The sequence below is a fragment of the Mastigoproctus giganteus genome, chromosome 8 (genome assembly GCF_048544385.1).
Source record: "Mastigoproctus giganteus isolate SK-2022 chromosome 8, ASM4854438v1, whole genome shotgun sequence".
Taxonomy (NCBI): Eukaryota; Metazoa; Arthropoda; class Arachnida; order Uropygi; family Thelyphonidae; genus Mastigoproctus; species Mastigoproctus giganteus.
This window is the reverse complement of record NC_143582.1, coordinates 22,942,836-22,966,895: the sequence shown is the minus strand read 5'-3', so window position 1 is coordinate 22,966,895 and position 24,060 is coordinate 22,942,836. Positions and strand designations below refer to the sequence as shown.

The window sequence follows — 24,060 nt, the reverse complement described above, 5'->3', positions numbered from 1 at the left end:
TTAGTGACTACTCGAAAAACTATGCAGCAGAAAAACTCAAATTTCATGAAAGAAATCAGACCATAGTATTGTTAAGCCAATTTTAATAAATCTTCCTCAAAGTTCCAAATGGAGATGCACATTTGAATTTTCTTTCTAAAGAACTGGAAGAAACATTCCACAAAAGGAAAGAATTAATTTTCATATTATGAAACAGAAATTAACAGTTCCCTAGCATGAATAAAATATAAGATGAAATAAAAACAACATTATTCCCTTTGTAGCAGAAAGGTATACAGACAAAAAAGTACTTCTTCCCTGAGATACAATACTACACTGTCATTATATACACCATAATAAAAATAAATACTGGCAATAACCACTCAGCTATGCAGTCCATATTTATGGATTCATGTATATCTAAAAATGTTTATGCTACATAATGATATAACAAACCATCACTTTTTGTCCTACGAAACTGTTAATTCATAATTTACTCTAAAATCAATAGATTGCTGAAGCTTGAAAGCAAATAAAACTAAAGAATCTGTTATATTATTTACTTCTACTTAATTTTGGTTAAAAAAAAAACTTAACCCCACCATTAAAGATTTAAAGAAAATTCTCATTTATACAGTAATCTTCTTGATTTACGAACATTTCAATCTCATGAACAAACAATTATTTTTGTCAGTATCAAGGCTTGTGAAAATTTGCGTGATAAGAGCAATGAAAAGTCAGGATGTCACAAATAATAATTTAAGTTTCTATTTGGCATTATGTAACAATGTACATACAATAATTTTAACATCAGGCCAGGGACAAGGGTTCCATTTACTGTCATTCCACCCGCCCTATGATAAAACCAGACAATATGCTTCGTCTGATTTTATAGTATGGCAGAATCCCATTATTACAACCAAGAACTTTCAGAAAAGAAATTCAGAATAAATATATAAAACAAACTCTCAAAATCCAGCAAACCTGTATCCTGATTACTGCCAGATTTTTGGACTAAATCTTATTGATATTTATAGTGCACTTTCACCAAGGTATAATGATGTACTATGCACAGAAAAATATAGTGCAATGTATGCATTGAATAAAGAATGTTTCTTTGTATTATTTGGCAATTCTAATATTAACCATATAAAGCATTTTTTTCCCCTTTTTTTATTTAAACACACATCTTCCATTGTATCCATAAGAAAATTGCTCCCGATTTCTAAGGAATGTTGGGTGTTCATAAATCAGAATGTTGCTGTATTTGAGATTTTGCAATCACTTATGCTAATAAATTTAAATAATATTCAAGAAACAGAGTTGTTTATTAAAAAATTGCAATGCTGGGTGGTTAAGATCCTTTTATAATTGTAAACAATTAATGCTCAAAAAAATTAGTAAAAATAAAATAATTACTGCTAAATAATACTGACACAAAAAAATACATACAAGCATACAATTAGTATGTATTGCTTCATGAGTGTCTACTTAAAGTTATCTGTAAACAATCACTGAAAGCTTTTCACTTTGCATTTTTCTTAAATAAAGATTAATTAGATTTAGAATCTTAATCATCTTGACAGTGACGATCAAAGATACAGACAATAGTAAACTGACTCAATTCATATACAATTTTTGAGGCGTGTTCAAATTAAAAGACCAAAAATCCATCTCATATTTGGACAGATTCACTGAAAGCAAAGATGGAGCAAACAACTTCAATACTAATGTGGTTGGAAGATTTATAACCACAATGGTCTGATTTATTGAAAGAAGCATGGCAATCAGTTTCTTGTTGCTTGCCATCTTCCATGTCATCTCTAAGTTGTATGTATGTCAAGGCCTTTTATTCTATAATTTCATTGTTGACAGAAACCACCATCTGCAAGAAGCTAATGCTACCATCTGAGCAAATCATTTCAAAGCTAGGTAAAATTTGGAGAAACTTATATTTCTTGCAAAATAAATCAAAAATACTGCCCATTTTCACAACAAGAAGTGAAGTTTGCAGTAAACAGCAGATTCCCAAGCAACTACATACATAACTAGGACTTACAATACCGGGATCCTGAATACTGGGATCCCGGTCATTTTTTCCTGCTATTCAAATCCCAGTACTGATCCAAAATACCGGTTTTTCGGTACTGATATGAAACTATAAGACATAAAAATCTTACAAATATATTTCTCTTAGTGAGTATAGTGTGGGGGGAAGTAAAGCGCTTAAGGAATAATGAAAACATCGTCACGGAAATATTTCCATTAGTGGCAGTAGTCCTGGTAGTGCAATCAAGGAATATGGTGAACAATGGTATGGCAGGTGCGGAAGGGTTAAAATTAAAAGATTCTGAATAATAGTTTAATCCCTCTATTACACCGCTACTTGAGGATGGGACGCTTGGTGCATTTTGGGAAAGGGTGTCGACATGGAGCAGTTCGAAGATATTGTGAACAGGTGACCTTGAGGTAAAAGTGTTTTGTTGTGTGGGAAAAATATCGTTTTTCCCGCCAAAGGAAGAAGAGTGATTTAAAGAAAAACACAGTGATTTATATCAGGTCTAAATTAGATAGGGAGAGATACAAAAATGCATGCAAACCTCTCTGGGGTTTGCGCATAAAAAATTATGTTGCTGTTGGTTTAGGGATTTATTAGGCACATCGGCAACTATAGCCATAGTGCGCCAATAAAAAAGTAGTACAAGGAGCGATTATAACTTGCAATCATTTCAATAAATAAATAAATGAGAAGGGAATAAATAAGGCGCTCGCACCAAAAGAGGGGTTTGTCATTGTTGTACGGAGGGGTTGAAGACTTCCAGTGGTAGTTCTGGGAGTGTCCAGCTATATAGTGAAGGGTTCCGCCGGGCATGTTCCTGTGTTAGAAGTTAATATGGAAGTTTAATATCAAGCCAGTCAGATAGTGCCCTGGCTTCTACTACTGCTGTGGTAATTTCCTTCAGTATTAATATAGAAATGTTCTCAAGATAAGAGAGAGAGACAGTACTGGAAGAGCTATACAGCAGAGATGCAGAGTTCAACTAAGAAGAGAGAGACATCACCACACTCCGTGGAAGGAACCCGCACAAAGGAATCCCGCCATGAAAAAGAAGGAGGGTAAGTCCTCTGAAATGTGTTGTTTTGGAAATGGTACTTAGATAAAGTGGGAGATTATTTTAGAGTAAGGTTGAAGTAACATGAGAAATAAGGAAATGTTTAGTATTGAGTTGTTTTATTGGTTGAAGTTGTAAATAAAACTGATATTGCTAAATTAAGATAGATTATATGGAATTGTTAGCATTAAGTTACCAGCTTATGAATTGCTGTTGTGAAGAGAATTGATATTGGTGATTAAGAGAAATATGAGGAAGTGATTAAGATTGAATTAGTGTTTGAAGTTGTAGACAGAGTTGAGGTTGTTAACTGAGAGAAATTTTATGGAAATGATAGCATGTATTAACAGATTATCTGCGCCTCCGTAGCCGAGTAGTCAGGAGTGGGAGTGCAGTAGCACACACTCTATGAGTAGACCGGGGTTCAAGCTCCTGACTGCTAAATACGGCCAATCTGCCAATCCACACTGGACCAGCGTGGCAGATTACGGTCCATTTCCCTCAGCATGAATTGTTGAGGAGGCTTCTATCCTGCAGTGGGTTGATAATGGTTGCAGTTTACCTTTTTATTAACAGATTAAATGAATAGATTAGATGTAAATGAACACCAGTTATGTATTGTAAGTAGATTTGTATGATAAATGGATTTTGTTTTATATTTGTGTCATTGCTCTTGAGAAACTGACGGCTCACATATAATATATATACTTGTGTGTGTGTGTGTGTGGGGATCCCTCAGCTCTTGGAAATTCTCATTTTTTAACGCAGTCAGGTAGCTTGTGGGGCTTAGTACTTGAGGGGAGCTGCTGTGTGAAAATCACAACAATGGCCACTGACGGCGATACTAAGGTACAGGGAAATAAATGAATCCCCCCCCCCCCGCCGCAACTTAGATTTGGTTTCCTCACCATAAACTCACTCAATACTAAACAAAAAAAAAAAAAAAAAAAAAAAAAATTTTTTTTTTGGAATATCGGTATCCCGGTTTCATAAATTAAAAATACCGAGATACCAGTATTAAGATTTTGACCAGTATTGTAAGCCCCAAACATAACCAACATGCACTTTTCCAATGCTTGAATATGGGAATTCATTACCTTTTTTTTTTTTTTTTTAATTACTTTTCAGGCAAATCAAAATTAGTAATTATTTTTCATGCAAATTTGCTCTAAAAAAGAAAGTTTCAAAAAAGAAATAGCAAAATGGTGATAAAGTTTAAAACGGTCAGTTTGCTTCTCTAACTTATTTCAGTTTTTTAACTTCTTGTTAATTTGTCAGATACTTCTTAAAATAAATAACCACCAATGGAATCACCCAATTATATCTTTATATGGACATGAAAATCATTTCTTGCCACAAAAGCATTTTTTTTTGCATAGGCAATCCATAATGGGTTTTAAAAATTAACACTGACATGAGGGGGGGGGGAGAAAGAACACGCCTTTCACAAGGATGAATAAAATTCATACTACCAATGAAGGGTTAACTTCCTGATTACCATATCGGCAGTTTTCTTGATAGTGCAACAGCACTGACGGCCAATATAAGTGTCATTCAGTAATCAAGTTAAATGACAAATGATAACACAGATCACAAGGTTCACTTATAACACAAGAATTCACACTAAACTTTAAACAAGAAAAGCAAAATACTTTTACAGAAAAAAATTACACATAAAGAACATTTCTTAGAAATGCAAGTTTACATTTTCTCAGGTATAATGAGACAGAGAGAAATATTTTCCTTTCAATCAATGAGGTCACCATAAACATACCTCACTTTCCAACTGCCTATACTCATCACTTACAGTTCAAAGTCATATAAAAATAAGATTTTTCTGCTGGTATAATTTATATAATGCATTATCATTCAAGACTCTTGTGCACTATGCCCATGCAAGTGTGCCGATTGGCACAATTTGCACTCTCTCTCATCCTCCCTTCAGTTAGTTCAGTTAACTACAGCACCAAATGAAGAGGCCCTTAGAGATTCCTTCAATCGTTTGGAGAACAATAAAATTCCAACCCAGACCCTCCAAATAGGTGACAAGACCACTATACTCTCAATGAAGACAGTATATTCCATTAGAACATTCTTGTTTTAGATAATGGGATAGCAATAATTACATAAACAAGAATTCTATTTTACTTGCTGGTTTATAAATTCCTTCATCCTCTTTTTTGGCAATATTTTCATGAGTTTGGTTATTTTTTTTTAGTCACTACATGCTCCAATCTTTTCTTAAGAAAAATTACAATTAGTTTGAATGCAAGTTTATTCCATCCACTTTGAGTGAAATAAACTGCAAGATTTGAATATAAAAAATGTTTTGTTCACTAGGTGTAAAAAGAATAATCAAGTGTTACAAACTGTAGGCAATCCTCACCCTTGGCATATGCTTACACACACAACTGTATGGTCTTCATGGATATAGTTACAATAGCAACAACATCCACATAAATACATCATTGTTTCAAAAATTTTCTTTCTCCTCTAATACATGTTTTTTCCCACTAGATGACAATGAAGATTTAATGTCAATCATTTATGATGTTTGATCATAAACAAAATTGGCAAGTGATATTGAGTTTTGGCTGCTAGTGAATATTATTATTATAAAAAATATGCAAATTTGTAAATAAGATTACCATTATACCACATGTTAATTTAAAAAAAAAAAAATTGTTATTGCTACAATCAGTCTATAGTTTCAAGTACTGAAATGCAAATAAGAGAAGAGTGATGTAAACTAAAAACATGGTGCAAGACTGAATTTTAAAATATCTCAGTAGTGATAATTCTATGCATGCTTTAGAGCAGTGCTTCTCAAACTCTGGTGAAGTACCAGTTTCTATTATTTCCAATTGTGGCGCAGACCGATACTTTTGTAAAATACAAACTGCCACGGACCGATAACAGATGAACTACCACAGACCGGTTAACGTTCCCAACGAATTTCCATTTCACTGCAAACCAGCACTGGTTTGCAATGAAATGGAAATTTGTAGCACACAAAGCACCTTTGTGTAGCACTGATTTAGAGGCAAATGCATGAAGCATAAACCATAACTGAGTGCATTCTCAAAGCTAACTGTCCACAAAAAAGACACGAGTGATGAAAGCAATGAAACAAAATATGACACCACTGTGTTAGAGATCTATTCAACTGCATAGAGGGACAGTGCAATATTTTTGAAATTAATTTTAGCCATCATTATGAGAGCATCCATGGATTCAGGAGGTTCCCACAGCACACCAGATTATCTAAGAGTAGATTTTGCCTCACCAATATGATTAGCTACAAACATAATCACAGCAAAACTGAATGCAAAAAATAATTTTTGACAACGTATACTTGGGATTACAGTAAAGCTAATACTGTTCCACAAGAAAGACTGCTTGAAAAATTGGAGCAGCGTGGCATTAAGGGTAAGTTACTGCTATGGAAAAAGGGCGGTTAAGTGGGAGAAGACAGTGATTATCAATGGGCACTGCTCTTCTTGGCTTCATATTATTAGCAGAGTCCCCTACAGGCCAGTGCTGTGCCCACTGTTGTTTTCTATATTTATTAATGATACTGATGAAGGCACGTCAGGCTTGATGTTTAAGTCTGCACATAATACAAGGGTTGGCAGGAGGATTGGTAACTGTAATCAGGGTATGCTACTGCAATCTAGATCTAGAAAAATTAGGCAGATATGCTGAAAAGTGACAAAATTCTAAAAGAATCCTTTCCTATTTTTATTAATTTGAAGAAACCAGTCTACTAAAACAATCTGAATTGGTTTACTGTGTCAACTTTTCATAGTTATAGAAATAAGGTCTTTTGATTAAAATATTAGGCTAAGGTCAAGCAATGGAAAAAGGATAATTCATTGATATTTGATAGAATGTAGGGGATAAAACATATCTCCTGTGCTGTGTGAGAGCCTGATCAGTGATGTTCATCTGTACACAACACTCAGAAAGCTGCAAGCAAGCAGAAGTATAAGAAATACATGGATGTGTGGTTTAATCTATTTTATATTAAGATAAAATTACTGTTAATTCATGAAAGGCTGGCACTAACTGCATTAATTCTCAAAGCTTCCCAATTTTGACCAACTCACAATGATAACAGAATAAACTTAACTGGTGTTGGTGCCAAGCAGATGAAAATTGTGCAGTATGCGTGAGTACAGAAATTGGGGATTTTGATTTTCCATTTAATACTTTAGTATGGTGGTTCTTGAACTATGCTCCTTTGGAGCACTGTCCGCAAGAAAGATCAAGATGTTCCACCAATGAAATCTAATAATGGTAGTCTTTTTCCAACTTGCAGATATAATTTTCTTAATTTTAAGTTCTCTCGCTCATAAATTTTTCTTAAAGCTTCAGCATCTATTATTGTTTGTTTCCTAGCACAATACAAAAAAAAAAAAAAAAAAAAAAAAGGATGAGTAGGAAACGAATATAAACAGCCAATCATGTTTACAAACAGATTTTCTGCTTATTTTTACTATGCAAGTAGTCTATTTTCATTTAAATTTTGCATAAACTTCATTTGTGCAGAAACTCGTTTATTCCACTGATACACATTTTTCCTTTTAAATATTATCCACTGCAATTCATGGCTGCAAAACTCATGCTTGCTTCAAAGCACACTCAAAAATGGCTCATGTTCACCTAATACATCAGCAATATCATTGTTTCCAGTGTGCTTCCAATCTGTAATGACTACTAGACATGTTGAATCAGAACACGGTCAAAGTTCCCTGATTTTACAATATTATTTTCTAAAACTATAATTTGCCAGCTGCAAGTTTAATGATTCTAAGGTCTTCTACCTCTGCATAACTTTATAGAAAGCAGCTTTCTTTTCAAGGCTGCAATTTTTACTTTTAATCACTCAATCTTTTGACTACAAAAAGTTCATTGCTGTTGTCTTATTAATTTTTATGCTAAATAAAAACAAATTTGAGTAACTGCATGCTATCTGATGGCAAACTTGTTCTTTGTAAATTTCCTGCCCAACCACTAGCTGTAGGGAATGTAGCAATAAAAATTTATTAACATAAAAATGAATTTGCAGCACAATATATATATACACATGCACACAGAATGTATTATATTTCATTTTGCTTTCACTTAAATTTTTGAAAATTTATCAACAGAACTGCAAACATAAATTTCTTTGAAATTTTGTTATTAGACAAAGTTCAGTATGCTGCAAATAAGAAATGTATCATGTATATATATTTATTTATCCAAAATACTATTTGGGAAATAGTATTATATATGAGAGCTGTTCCGAAAATACGTGGCTGGCAACACTGCTTCGTTGCTATGGAAACGAGTGACGAGTCTGCGGGTCTACGAATGTTTCCTCCACCTTTTCTTAGTTTGTGCAAGCACAGACTAAGAAAAGTCTGTCACACAGTATTCATTTTTGTGTTCTTTATAACAGTTTATGTGAAGTGTTTTATGATGGGGGATGAGAAAGATATTTCGTTAATTTTTAGACAAAGAATTGCAATTGAATTTTGTGGAAAGTTAAGCAAAAGTGGTCAGAATATGTTTGAGATGATTCAAGAAGCATACGGTGAAGAAGCACTGGGCAGAACAGCAGCATTTAAATGGTGGAAGCATTTTAAGGAAAGGGGGGGGGGGTTCAAGATAAACAAAGAAGTGGGTACCCATCAACCTCAGTGAACGATGAAAACATTGAAGAAGCTGAAACGCTTTTGAAAGAAAATAGATGTTTATCGATACGTGATCATTCATTTGAATGTTGGTGTTGCAAGATATCATGAAAGATGTACCTCAACATGTCACGCTTTTGCACAAGATGGGTACCCGCGATCTTAACGCAGAACGAAAAGAATAGTGTGTTGAACCTTGTCAAGTCTTTATTGACAAGATGGAAGAAGAGCACAACTTTTTGAATAAAATAATCACGTGACGAGTCCTGGATTAAACATTTTGATCCCAAGTCCAAATAGCAGTCAAGCTTATGGAAACACCACGATTCACTGCCTTCAAGAAAATTGGAGTTTTTGGTTCATCAAAAAAATTTGTTGATTTTATTTTTGCCGCCCGCAGCATAATACTGCAGTACTGGGTTCCTGAGAAACAAACTGTAAATGGAGAATATTATGCTAACACATTGCGAGTTCACCTCAAAGGAGCAATTCGCAAAAAAAGAGACCATAACTGCTTAATCAAGAATGGTTTCTTCTTCAAGGTAACACTAGGCCACATGTCACACAACAAGCAATGCAAGCTTTAGCAAAAATTGGTGGTCAGCCACTAGGCCACCCTCCATACAGTCCAGACCTTGCACCATGTGATTTCTGCGCTTTCCTGAGCCCCAAAAAAAGAGTTGAGGGCTTTTAAAATTTTTAAAAAATTTAACACAAATGAAGAAGCTAAATCTGCCACATCTGCTATCCTGCAATGCCTTTCAGAAATTGGGCTGTGGCACGTGTTTCAGAAGCTAGTGAGCCACAGTAAAAGGTGTATAGAATGTGAAGGATGCTATTTCGAAAAGGAGACCCATACCAACCTCCCAAGTGACTCAGAGCAATGATTTCAGCCCGTGTATTTTCGGAACAGCCCCCATACTATTGTAATTTTGCCATTACAAAAATGGGGGAAAAAATGAGAAACAAAAAAATTGGTCCCGAAGAATTCAGTTTGACACATTTTTTTTTTTTGGAATTTATAATATGGCACTGGAAGTTCTGAATCCAGTTTTATTTAAACTTTGTGTTACAAAATGAATTACACATAGAAAGATTCTATAAAATCGGCCATGATATATCTAAGAATTTTAATTTATTTCTGTGACTCAGCCCCCCCCCTACCCCCCATAATTTTTGCAATCTTTTCTCCCATGAAAATGACTAGTTCTATTTACAGGGTACCTATTTCAATAGCTGTTGGTAACGAAAAGCCGCTACTGCTACCATTCAAACTGCATTATATAAACTTGATAGTGAGGAATTCCCATCACTTTGACAACATCATTGCAATTTTGATTCTAGTCTCTTGAAATTCTGATCAAAGGGTCAAGGAGATACTCTGTATGTTTACATGACAGTAGTTTTCAAGTGTAAATTGAAGAATTCAACAGGAGATATCAGCTGATTATCAACAAATCAAACCATCCAATTGCAATGCAAGTTAAAAAGTGGGAAGCATGCTGCTTTGAGAAGCTGTGGCAGTCTCCAGTGGCTGTACACAGTGGAATAATTTCTACTTTTTAAATAGTAAAATTTTATTAAAAAAAAAAAAAAAAGCACTTCTTGCTTTTTTTTTAAAATACCATCTGGCATTCTCTTTAAAATCAAAACTATAGTGTAGGTATGATTAAAGAGGCCTGTGCACTCTGGATTCATTATTATTACTAAATTACAGTTGCTCAGAGCGAAACTAAAGAAGATTAAGTAAACAACCGAAAGCTTTTATTTGTATGTATCTAATCTAATATATGTATATTTCCTATTATTAAACCTGTCACAATCTATATTTTTGTATCCGTTTCACTCTGAGCAACTGTAATTTAGTAATAATATAGTGTAGGCAGGCAATCACTTGTGCTCTAGTGAGTAATTCACAAATGACTCAATACAAGAGTCGATCAATACTGGGAACCACAACGGTTGACTACTTGTAGCAAAGAACTGACTCGTTATTACCTGTAAAGAGTCAATCCCCAATGCACAACAGTATCATGAGCCTCAAACACACAACACGGTGAAGTTCAAAAAAAGCAAAGAACTGTGTAACTGTTGTGCTGCTCAAACAAGTTAAGAAATGATAAACAGAAGCTGTTGATCATTGGGAAAAGTGATAAGCCTCAGAGCTTCGAGGGGTTTGGAATGGACAGTTTGTCAGTTCTGTATTATGCCAACAAGAATGTGTGGATGACTTCTGACATTTTTATGAAACAGCTCATTAGCCATGGGACACAACTGCAATAGAAGTCAAGAAAAATTCAGCTGCTTCTGGACAACTTGTGCAGCACACTCCCATTTAATTGTTGGGTAAAAAAAATCAACTGAAATTTCTTCCTGCTAACAGCACATCCGTAGTACAGTCAATGGACATGGGAATCATAAAACTTTTTTGACACTGCATTGCGGAAGGTTGGTAAATTATATCCTTGAAGCAACTGAAGAAAACCTACTGACATCATCTTCAAAATCCAAAGACGTCAGTGCAGGAGCTACCATTTTATAAACAGTACAATTTTTTTCCCTAACAGCTGGCGAGAAATAAGCAGTAAAACAATTCAGAACTGCTTTGTTCACTGTGGTTTTAAGAATTCAGGTTTGGAGATGCCAGATATGACCTATACTGAAAATGAAATAATTTTGGATCTGCAACATGTCAGAAACATGTTGTCACAATGAAAATGAAGATTGTGAGGAAATGAAGAAAATGAAGATTGCAACTGTTAAACAAATTGCAGAAAAACAACTAGAGACATCACAGAATGGGAAAGTGATGAGGATGATACACATGAGCACAAGTGAGTGACTAACCAGGATGCCAGCAAATTTAGTGCTGTATTACAATGCTACTTTATGCAGGAAGGCAGTCCTTTATCTGCACTAGATATCTGAGCTGATTTTGCTCAGTTGTGGTTTATAAAGAGAACACGGCAGTACATACTTGTTTGAGAGATATGTACATTACATCGAGATTGTTTTTAGGATAAATTACAATAGCCAACAATTTTAAACTTTTTTCGATAACATGAATGAAATCAACTGATTCTGACTAAATCACGTGCTGAAAACGAAAATGACAGTAGAAAGTTTGTAGCACATCATGTTTTAATTTTATTGCTTTGTGCTCCTTTTTCCCAAAAATTGTGAATTTTTATTCATCCAAATGTACTTGATTACTTTTCTTGTCAATTAATTGCTTGAAATAGAAATGACAACCAGTAAACATTCCAAATGGATAAAAAAAAATAACATATTTAAACTGTAAAAACACATATTTAGATTTAAGTAAGCAATTAACCCACAAAAGTGGAGGCAAAAATAGGAAATGTTTACAGTTATTTTCTTTCCTCTTATGAGCAAAATGGTCCTCCCTTATCAGAAACTCATCATTGCTGGATCACATCATCCTTGTTACCCCTGCTCCATAGTGTGGATATCTTGGTGGAATCATTACCCCCCGCCCGTCACTGACAGATCCCAAGTTGTCCGGAAACAAGCCCAGATGCAAATATAGGAAGTGTAGCTTCAGCAACATTCGGCATCCTAACTTTTGATAGTTATACAACAATTCTTCTTTTGATTCTTTATAGTTCTCTACTTTTTTATTCCCTAAAAACCTGCTAACAACAGCTTTGGGGGGTTTCTACACAGCTAATTCAGTGGCTTTAAGTTTAGTTTAAAAGATTTCATTCTTTAAAAGCAGTCTAATTTGTGGGCCTACAAATATACTCTCCAACTTTGCATCACTAATTTTGTCCAGAGCTTTTAGAAAAATTTTAATGAGACTCAACTTAATGTGCAAAGGTGGGAGAAACACACCTTCAGGTTTCACTAAAGGCGTGCAATTGATATTGATTTTCTAGTAACATATTCTTCTCTGATGGGCTAGTCTTTCAAAATATAATGATGTTCTACTGATTGAATATCCCATAAACACAGGAAACAACAATATTTAGTAAAACCACCCTGTAGTCCAAGTAACAAAGCAATTACTTTCAAATCACCACAGATTTTACAACAATATTTCTAATAGTTCAAGGCATTTAATAACAATTGCATGCCATCATAGGTTTCTTTCATAGCCACTGGGACTGATGGTTTGATATTACCATTGTGTAACAAAACTACTTTTAAACTGAGTTTAGAAGAATTGATGAACTCCATTCTTCAGAATTGTGTTCAAATCCTAGTTCATCCATCAATCCATTTACATCTTTGCAGACACAGAGAACCTTCCATTTGATAACCTGTAATCCTTGTGGTTTTTGCCAGCAAATTCTACTGTTGCAACCTAGATCCTAATAACTCAGCCTGTTGCTTTGAAAGATTTAAATCCCTAGCCAAATCATTAAGTTCACCTTGCTTAATTAAAGTGTGGGGGTTTGTAATTTTCAGGATTGTAACTAGGATCGACAGACGTTGAGGGGACAGGTATGGGTTCTAGTGACTTACTCTTCTTCCAGAAGAACGATTTCTTCACAACTATGGTGGAGGAACAGGAATAGGGAGTTCCGGTTATTTTATTTCTAACTCTATTTTTCCTTGAAAACCCCTTAGTATTTCTGAGGCAAAAATAGCAATCTTCGAGGTATCTTGTTGGTTCTCACCAGATCAACCAGAAAAAGGCATTTTAGAATTGTTCCCCTATATCCATTCAGTCAGATTTACATAGCACGTTATACAGCACATATGCAGTGCCCACCTGTTATCCTGATCACCCATGTAACAACCAAAATAAAAACAAGCTTGTTTCACATTGTCTCTTCTGTCAATTGAACGACATTGCAACCTCACTGTAAATTGTCCACAAATATAGCAAAAACTGCTTGGCGAATTAACGCCCGCATGCCATTTTTGCTCCATTTCATGATTTTTCACAAGACCAAAATGGAACTTAAAAACATCACAACTTACCACTAGATCTTACAAATCGAAACTAGTCACAAAAATGTACATTTAAGGGCTAATGACAGCCTGTAAATAAGTTGTCTTTCACAGAGGCACCTGGCTGCCAGAAATATAGTGAGTCCAAAGGTGCTACCACATAGGATTACAGCAATAGTGGGCAGGAGCGGGAGTGCAGTAGCACACGCTCTTTGAGTAGACCGGGGTTCAAGCCCCTGACTGCTGAATACGGTCGATCTGCCAACCTGCATTGGACCAGCGTGGCAGATTATGGTCTATTTCCTTCAACATGAATTGTTGAGGAGGCTTCCATCCTGCAGTGGGTTGATAATGGCTGCACTTTACTTTTTTTTTTTACCTCATAGCACCCACTCCTCGGGGCAATAAATTAGACCGGGAAAGGTAGAGTGCGATGTTGGATGATTTCGAAGCTATTTTATGTTTTTTTAAAACTGTTTCTGCATTTTGCTAAAAATATGTGACGTGGATAGAAACTTTTTACTGTCATATTTGTAATCATACAAATTAACAAAAAATGATTAGTCTCACACCCAGTGTTATTTTTTTAATATTTGTACAAAAATTCATTTAAATGTGTATTTTTGTTGTTCAGTAAATGGTAGTTTAACTCTTTGTGCTGCTGACTTGACATGAAACACACTTGTATGTTTTAACTCTTTGGGCAAAACTTCACATAATTGGAGAAAAGGTCCACACTGCACTAGAAATAAAATTTCGCTGAGAACACATTTTATATTAAAATACATCCATAGGACTGTTTACACCTAGCAGACAAGGGCATATCGAAAGCCAATACCATAAAGAGATCTGAACTCAGCAATGCTTTGAGAAATTGTTAAAATGCCAAGCATGACTTGGGAAAATGTTATATTTCAAGCTTTGCAACCAAAAACCATTGCACATCTGTTCTTCACGAGAGCACAGAAGCTCTATGAAGAACAATACAAAGAAATGCCATGTTACAATGGTGAGACAGATTCTCCATGATAGACCTAGAAAACTGGCAGCTTCGAAATAATTTGTGCATTTATGTACAAGCTGTCTAGAAATACTCAATCTTATTTGTATTTCCAACTAATTGTAGTTAGTTTATAATACGCAGTAAGAATGTGTTTATAACAGCAGTAAGAACAGCACGCACCTATTAGCTGCAGTTGTGCAATTTGATCTCACAAAAGCAAAAACTGAATAAATTCTCAGGAATTTTGATTTAATTTCTCACAATAATTTCACTCTAATTGTTGGGCAGTGAACTTGGAATAAGAACTTAATATTTAAAAGCATTTATGCTCAAATTATTATTTACAAAACTTCAAAATTCCACCAGAACTCACTTTACAGAGCTCCACTGCATTCTGGGAACAAATGTGTGAACAGATTAAAAACCAATCACTAACTTGAATTAAACTGGGAGAATAAATTCCCCAAGAGGATTTGTTTTACCTGCCACTAGTGTACTAAGCTATTGACTGCTTGTTTTGGATTTAATTTCTTTTAACCAGAAGTAGTACATGTGCCAAGCGATGTTTTTGTGTTTTTAAAATTTCCCCTCAAACTTGTTTTCTGCCAAAAGAAAGATATCAGGAAAGATCGCAACATGTACAGCTAGCCCATTTGATCATGAATGTCACCATAAACAAAATTACACTGCACATTAGAAAAACAAAATTATATTACCTGACATTTAAAAACAACACAAATACTGACTGAACACTATAAAAATATGCTTTCAATGACTATAAAAGACAAATTTTGCAAGATTTGTTTTTCAATTGGCATATATGAAAACAATCATTATATGTATATTGTATTTCAGGTGATTGTTTTAAAAAAAATAACATTCATGGAAAAGTCTAAAGGCTTCAATGAATCAATCATTTTTATATCCAAGAAAATGCTTCTCTCACATTTCACTGAATTTTTGCAAGTTCTCATATGGTTTCAGTGTGGTTTTCTTGAATGTTTTCAGCTATTCACTCTTGGCTGAATCTCAGCCACTACTTAGTCCTCTTTTTCTTGTTTCATCAGATTAAACATGTGAATACTATACATTAGAAGCAATGTTGACTTTTTGTGGCAATTCTAATTTATGCATTCACAGTATCATAAATAATGCACAGATACCATGTCGAATAATATAAAGTACTCTGTGGTTATCTATCCTATCACTCCTATGCTACACAAACCACTTTATGAATCTTTTGACAAACAACATAAAGCAGCACTGTGAAGTTCAGCAATTATAGCCTCACTATAAGGTCAGCAATGTTAACTAGTGACATTGAGGGAGGATCAACTGTATTATCAATGAGAACATGACCAGAAAATGACCCTTTGATCAGAAAATGTGATGGTGGGTAGTGGTTAGTTGAGATTAATTTCTGCTGGCAGCACCCCAACCCTCTACCTATACTAATACCATTACACTGATAATGGTAAGTACTTTGGTGATGGTACATGCTTAATCCCAAAGATGTTTCTGCAATCATCTTTTAGTGACTACAAGCATATAAGGATCTTAGCATTTCAAGAAATGCTAGTGGTTTGTAGGGAATACTAAAACAGTCCCCTTGTAGCATGTAGTAGGTATCAGTTAGCTTATATCAAGTTGTGGCCACTTCAGTCAGAAAAATTTTAATTAAATATAATTTAAAAATAAATTATATGAAAATGTTGTCATGTGTAACTAAGTGGCATTCACATAAAAAGTTCACTACAACCTTCTTATAGGCTGCAGTGCACCTCAGTTTAGAGTGTGATGATCATTATTATGCAAATATAATGTTTTGGCTTGTTATGACATAAGAAGAACATGCATATAAAAACTTGTAGACTCACCAAGTTACTCTGGAGGAGATGCAAGACTGCTTCCAATTTTTTTTGCTTCTCATTCTGAGTCTGTTTTGTACAAATTTGTCCATTAAAGAGAATGTGTTAACTACAGCAATGCTTCAAATTTACTCCCAAACTTTTCATGAATTCATAGTATCAATCGAACTTCGTTTTGATGTTAATTTCATTAAATAACTTTTCAATACCACAAACATTTCCTTCTCTAAGACTTGGATTTATTTTTTATGTAATTACAGATATCTGCTAGAAAAGCAGATATTTGTGAAATGTATGACAATGCCCATACTTCTTAGTAATCAAGCTATCAATCATATGAATTCATTACACTATTACTACAAATAGCTAACTTCTGATTCTAAGAAACTACACTCTAAGTAACCATTATAACTAAAAACAATAATAACAGACGAATTAAATTTTGAAATTAAGGAACTTTAAACTTTTTTGATGGCTTAACTTGTTGCTTTTAGTAGACATATGACAGAGAAATACCACACTTGAAATGAAACAAAGTTGAAGACAAAACATGAAAAGACACCATGCTAATAAAAGCAAATCCAAATTTTCAAGAATTAAAATTTAAATAAAAGCTGCCAGTCCTCATAAAAAAGCTTCCAGGTTTCTAATTTCAAGAATCTTTAACCTGAATACAAGATGAAATATTTGGTATGATGAAAGCACAGACATGGCTGCATAAGAACAAAACAACAAACTACTTTTAATGATAGGCCATGAACCTATCATTAAAAGAAGTATGAGGTATAATTCTTTCTGGACTAACTGCATTCATCACCATGGGATTTCAGCACTTGTACACTGGTGTGCAAAACTTAAGGACCACACTATTCTTAAAGGTTACAACCACAAAATCTTTACTTCAGTCTCAGCGGTGATTCTGGACGTCAGCTAATCTGGCAACAGATTGGCACACAGTCAGTTCTGTTTACACTCCTTTCTGTAGATTTGAATTCTATTTACACTCCTTTGTGTACATTTCAGTTCAATTCGCACTATTTAGGGTAATTTCAATTCTGCTTTACACATAATTACACCTCTTTATGTAGATTTCGATTCTGTTTAAACTCCTTTTGTATAGATTTGAATTCTGCTTACACTCCTTTGTGTAATTAATTTCAATTCTGTTTGCACTCCTTTGAGTAGATTTCAATTGTTTACACTTCTTAATATGGATTTCAATTCCGCTTACAGTATTTTATATAATTTCAATTCTGTTCACACTCCTTTGTGTACACATTTCAATTCGATAGGGATCGATATGGCGGTCGAGGTATTCTCGTCTGGGGAGGCATTATCTTGGATGGACGTACACAACTCTAGATACTGGAAGGCGGTACTGTAACCAGTGCATGCTACTGTACTGATGTAATCCGTCTCCTGTGTGTTTGTTCCGAGGTGCCATTGGCCCAGAGTTTGAGTTTATGGATGAAAACACCACACCCCATCGCACTGCAGCTGTTGATATGCTTTTGGAAATTGAGGACATTGTTTGTATGGATTGGTTTCTCCTGATCTAAATCCCATCGAACACATATGGGATGCTCTACATAGACGTCTAGAGCCACGTCAACACCCACCAGAAAATGTTCACCAGCTGAAGATGGCACTGACAGAGAAATTGACGATGTTACTGCAAGACCTTATCAACAACATTGTTCAAAGTATGGACAGGCAGTGCAAAGCCTGCATTGACATTAGGGATGGCCATATCTCCTACTGAGGATTGCCTCTTCCCTTTGTTCCATCTTTGGCAGTGATGCATCTGTATCATGGCAGCCAGTGCTATGTTGCCATTTTTGAATAAAGTTCCTCTGTACTGTTTTGTTTCCATTGTGTCGCTGTTGTTTCCTTCATTTCTGTACCTCATGAGGTTCCTTTGGTATGATTTTCCCATATCCAGGCCCCTCCTATGAGAAGCTACAGGTGAAAACCTGACTGGTCCTTAAATTTTGCACACAAGTGTATTTTGGATTACCATGCCAACTTCGGTTATAAATGTACCCTTTTTGGGGCATCTACAAAACTGAAAAACAATTTTTTTTCAGTTGGTGGGTAGATAATTCCATTATCTACTCACCTGCTTGAAGGATATTCACAGCAGCACTTTTTAATGTATAATACAGTAAGGGTAAGCCAAGTTATTAAAGAACAGTTTTTGGAATAGTATAACAGAAAACCCAAACTGAATCATTTTGATAATTATGTATCTGCATGCAATGGGTACAAGGCAATCCATTTACACCATGAACAATTCTATTTCAAACACTTATAAAGTTTGTGACGTGAGGAGTGTGAAAGGGCAGTGGCACAGTGTTAAGAATTTCCGTCCACAGTATATAACATTTCAAATAGTAACTCAGTTTCAATATTTTTTTTAATTACAGATCCTGAAGTCAACAAGGTTGTGTTATAAGAAAAGAAGAAAATCATTCACTGTGCAGGCATCCAATATTTGGGAACAAAAAAGACCAAAGGCAATTTATGATATAAGGTTACAACAGTGGGGAGGATGCAGCTTCATATTCCATGGTTAAGAAGTGGGCAGTACAACTTAAATGAGGGAGGGAGAGCCTGGAAGATGACCCATTCTGCAGAAGACCTGCAAAATCCATCACTTCAGAAGTTGTTGACAGTGCATGATGGCTGATTGATGAGTGACAGTTCAATACATTGGCAGCATCTTGGGTATCTCATCTGAATGTATACCACATAATAACAGAGGTTCTTGCTATGGTTCCAAAATTGTTGACAGTATATCAAAAATGCACTAGAGTTGTTAAGTTGTGCAGCCTTGAACACTTGCAGCATTTTCAAGCAGATACTTCCTTGCAGTTTGTGATCATGGATCCATCACTTTCAGCCAGAGACAAAGAAACAGTCCAAACAGTTCTCCTCAGAAGCAAACCATAGCAATTCCTTCTTCTGGCATTGGTCTTTGGGAGGCAGATGGAATGATGCTAGTGGATTACCTTCAGAAAGGTCAGACAGTCACGGGGGCACATTATGCAGACTTCCTGAGGTATTTGCGTGAAAAACATCAAAGACAAATGCCTAAGAAAACTCAGCAGAGCAGAGGAGTGTTGTTCCACGAGGTGCAACAAGTCTCTCATGCCACAGTTCAGCATTTCAAAGTTGCATTGCATGAGTACAACTTTGAAACCTTCAACCATTCCCCATAGTCACAATCTAGCAGCATTACTTTCACCTATTTCCTAATTTGAAAAAGTACCTGGCTGGCATCCATTTTCTCACTGACAGTGATGCCACTGCTGCAGTGGATGCATTGCAGCAAAAGTGTACTGATTCCATAGGAGCATACATTGAAAAGTAACAAGTTACCATATGCCTCAAATAAGCCCTTCACAAACTCAGGCCACAAACTTTTCAAATGGCCCTTGTATTGGCAGAAAAGTGTTGGAAGAAGTTTCAGCAGCAAGAAGCAAAATGACATTGCTTTAAAATATGGTATTGCTGCCAACATTTCAGTAATTATTGAAAATTTCCTGAAATGTGAGCATATGAAGATTTGAATGATGCTTTTGAAGCAAATCCACATTATATATGGTAAAAATGTGACCTTTCCTGTATGCTGATCAAGGAAAAGACATTGAAATAGCCAAAAATCCTGGAAGATTGAGAAATTACATCAAGCAGCAGGTGACTCGAAATTTACAAGAGGCATGGAATCACTAAAAAAACTAATTTGCTGTGAAGGGGCAGATGTTAATGAATAACCAGTGAAAGGAAACTGATCTCAATATAAATGAAATAAATTTTTAATGCAGATTAGACAGGTCTTTTTGTTTCTGGAGGCAGACTACAAATGAATAAAAAAATCATGTATAACCAGAAATCTTTGAGGAATGAATACTGAAATTTGACAGAAAGATGTGTTTGTTTACACATCTTGGTGCTTATTGTTGAGCACCTTTCTGCTCTACAATCCAAACTAAAAAATGCAGACCCCCCCCCCACAACAAAGTTACAACTGATAGACCAAGGAATCACTAAAAGTCAAAGTCCATCACATAAGGATTTTACACAATTAGTTTGGCTATAATGGAGAAATCGACCAAATCATGAGCTCAGGATATAAAGGGGCCCACAATTAACTATTACTGATACGGGTAACTTTATTGACATGTATACATTGAATTTAGAAGAATTGCCCCAGCCATAGCACTGGAGTGGTTTTAAGAAAGTTGTCCTACAAATGTGTGGTTTACAGCATGAGAAAAACTGGAAGAATTAGATAATGAAGAAGAGACAGCTTTGTTCAAATGTATAGAGTACTACAAAAGTTTTTTTTTTTTAATATAAATTGCAATAATCAAAAATAAAATTGTATCCTTATGTACACGTCATTTAGGTAAGTACCAAAATTGTTTCAATTTATACATTAATATATAAAAATATGTAAGCCCTTTTCTTTTCCAAAAAAAAAAAAAGTTTTTATTGAATAATACATAATATGCACTTATTCTTTAGCACAAATACATTCATACAATGCACTTAGTATAGTGACTGTATTTAGTAATGTTTCCACTAAGCAATGTTTTGGTGACATTTAGCACTATCACTAAATGGAGGTTTGACTGTGTATTATTTTTTTATTTTAATGTATATATTATAAATATATATCTCATCGGGTTGTGGATAAGGCTGTAAATAATGCCAATTATCTTTCAGTCGAGCAAAAACAAGACAAACTTTTGCTATACCACCTTTGGCCAGATGATATATCTTCCTTCATGAACTTTGTGATTAGAATAATGAAAATATATTATATTTGTCAAGGCATAAAACACGAAGTCCTTAAAAGTATTAATTTTTAAAACTTTATGGCTTAGGCTCATTATAGTGTGCTTAAGCCCTAAAGTGTACTTATGTTAAATCAGTAGAGTAAGAACTGTTTAACCATGGTGGCTCATCTCTCAAAACACATTTTTGTTTTTGTTTGCTGCATCTGATCCCTTTCAAGTTGTACTAATAGGCAGAATATGGTTCACATATTCATTGCTTCCTCAATGCAAATATGCAATATTGGATTTTAATTTCCTTGGAGGGAATGCAATCATACTTTTAGAATGTTTTCTTCCAATTTGACAGAAGAAAAAACTGGATATTTTTGCCAACCAACCTCCAACCAGAGGATAATTAATTCAGTCATAGCAAAAAGGAAGCCCAAAAATGCTTCTGCCCTATCCAATCCAGAGTGACTCAATCCCGGGTCATGTATTTCTTTAAAATTTTGTGAGACGAGGAGGTGAGATGACAGAGCAAAATTGGAAGAGAGATGATTATATGAAAAGTATTTTTTTTGTGAAGGGGGAAAAAAAAAAAAAAAACTTGGAAAAGACCATCCAGTAATTAGTTTAAAGACAGCAATGTTTCAGCAAAACCTCAGTAATATGAAGTTCAAAACCAATAAATATGAACTTAACTGACTATTGAAATCATTTTACCAAGGATACTACCACACTAGTAAACAAAGAGGTAATATTAACAGAAAACTGTCACTGCAGTTTCACAATATGAATCCCCTGTCCTGTACTCCACATATATCATCTAAGAAGAACTAAACCTCAGTAATATGAAGTTCAAAACCAATAAATATGAACTTAACTGACTATTGAAATCATTTTACCAAGGATACTACCACACTAGTAAACAAAGAGGTAATATTAACAGAAAACTGTCACTGCAGTTTCACAATATGAATCCCCTGTCCTGTACTCCACATATATCATCTAAGAAGAACTATCAGTAATAGCCTAGGGCTATCACTAAAGTAGATTGTAATATTTCATTACATTTCCGAAAAAGCGCTCGTGAAATACCTTTCCAGCACATAACAGTTTTTATTTGCTTTATAATCACGTGAAAGATGTTTCACTAAAATGAATGCGCTGTACTATGAAGTTGAAAATTGTGGAATCAGCATGTCACAAATACAGTCAACATGCTACGCTGATGTTAATACTTCTATGATATCAAGTAAAAGCAGCAGAATTTAAGCAAAGGTGCAAAAAACTCAGTCCTTCAGGTAAACTGATAAAACAAATACAGTAAACCTTTAATTTTGTGGACTAATGGTGGGGGTCCGCGGTTAAATCAAGTTATTTTTTAAAACTTTTTGTACCCCACAATTGAAGTTAAAACAATAAAAGCATGCTTTTATTCATCTCGACTTTAATGATGATACACAGTACATAATTAACAGGTTTGCTGTGACCACACAGTGGTATTCTGGTGCCAATCAAATTTTTTTTTTTATGCATTAAATCCAAAGTCCCTAAAATTGAGGGTTTACTGTAATTTTCACATTAGCACGAATTGGGTTTTAAAGACTGGGTAATTAACGTCCTTTTGTTTCAGCCTATTTATTTTATTTTATTAATTATTATTTTTTGAATTAAAACAGATTCATTTTAAGTGAAACAGAAGCACAGTACTGTAAATTCTGTATTTTAACTTGATAACTATCAGCTGGATTATATTTATGAAACATTTCTTTAGGTGAACTATTTAATGTCTCGCCTGGCACAGTAGCAGAACATACTTTTGTTAGTTGAGTCAAAACAAGTAGGTATACGCAAACACCACCTGCCAATACAAAGCAAGCTGACAGGGTGTGTTTGTTGTGATTGCTTGCTGAGTGATACTGGTTGCAGAGTGCTCACCATGATGTGTACCTGTGACAGTTCTACTGGAAAAATGTCACTGATACACTTGTTGATTAATTACAACTCTTTAAAATCTCCCCAAAGCAATTCAATAATCATTATGATTAGACAATTTATCTCATGGCCTCATTTACCTAATTGAACCTCTCTCCAATCTCCCTAAAACAGTTCACTCATTCACTTGTATCAATAATATGAAATTAAAAAGAAGGCAACAGTTAGAAACATGAGCAAATTCAACTGAAGCACAGGGGAAAAGATCTACATGGATCCTTCCCACTTATATGATTTGCTCTTGTATCAGCAAAATTATGTGGTTGATATAAGTTAGAAAATGCATGACAAACTATTTAATTATCATTCTGGTTATATTATTATAAACAATGGCAATTAAATCTTACATTTTCTCTAACTTACACTATACACATTTTTTGTCAATACAATAATAATATATTATCGTATATCATTGTTTATAATAATAAACAATAACTAAAGTTTAATTGTCTTAAATTTTCTAACTTACACCAGCCACATATTTTTGTCAATTCAATAGCAAACTACAAAGTACAAGTCAAGTTTATTATGTCACTAAATGAGGAGCACACCTGATAATGAGAAGGCCAACGTAACTCAATGTGTTAAAACTCACATCAGTATTTTTTCTTATACTTCTCCCTACCATTTGTTCACCCATACAAAATATCAAGATATTAGCACTTTATGTAAATGCTGCTTTGTTCCCATATCTTGTTCAACACCATGTGAAAT

At 34.6% G+C, this 24,060-nt stretch overlaps 1 protein-coding gene across 6 annotated transcripts in view; it reads right to left on the bottom strand.

Annotated features, from left to right (window-relative positions):
* LOC150081361 (splicing factor, proline- and glutamine-rich-like) overlaps window positions 1–24,060 on the bottom strand; it is a 266,228-nt gene that overhangs the window by 137,412 nt on the left and 104,756 nt on the right. For 4 of the 6 annotated variants that reach the window (XM_090379723.1, XM_090379719.1, XM_090379721.1 and 1 more), the window contains exon 8: window positions 16,574–16,633. The exons of the other annotated variants lie outside the window; for them this stretch is intronic. In XM_090379723.1, coding sequence (XP_090235849.1) covers window positions 16,574–16,633 — 60 coding nt within the window. The remainder of the gene's footprint in view (window positions 1–16,573; window positions 16,634–24,060) is intronic. 6 annotated transcript variants of the gene reach the window in all.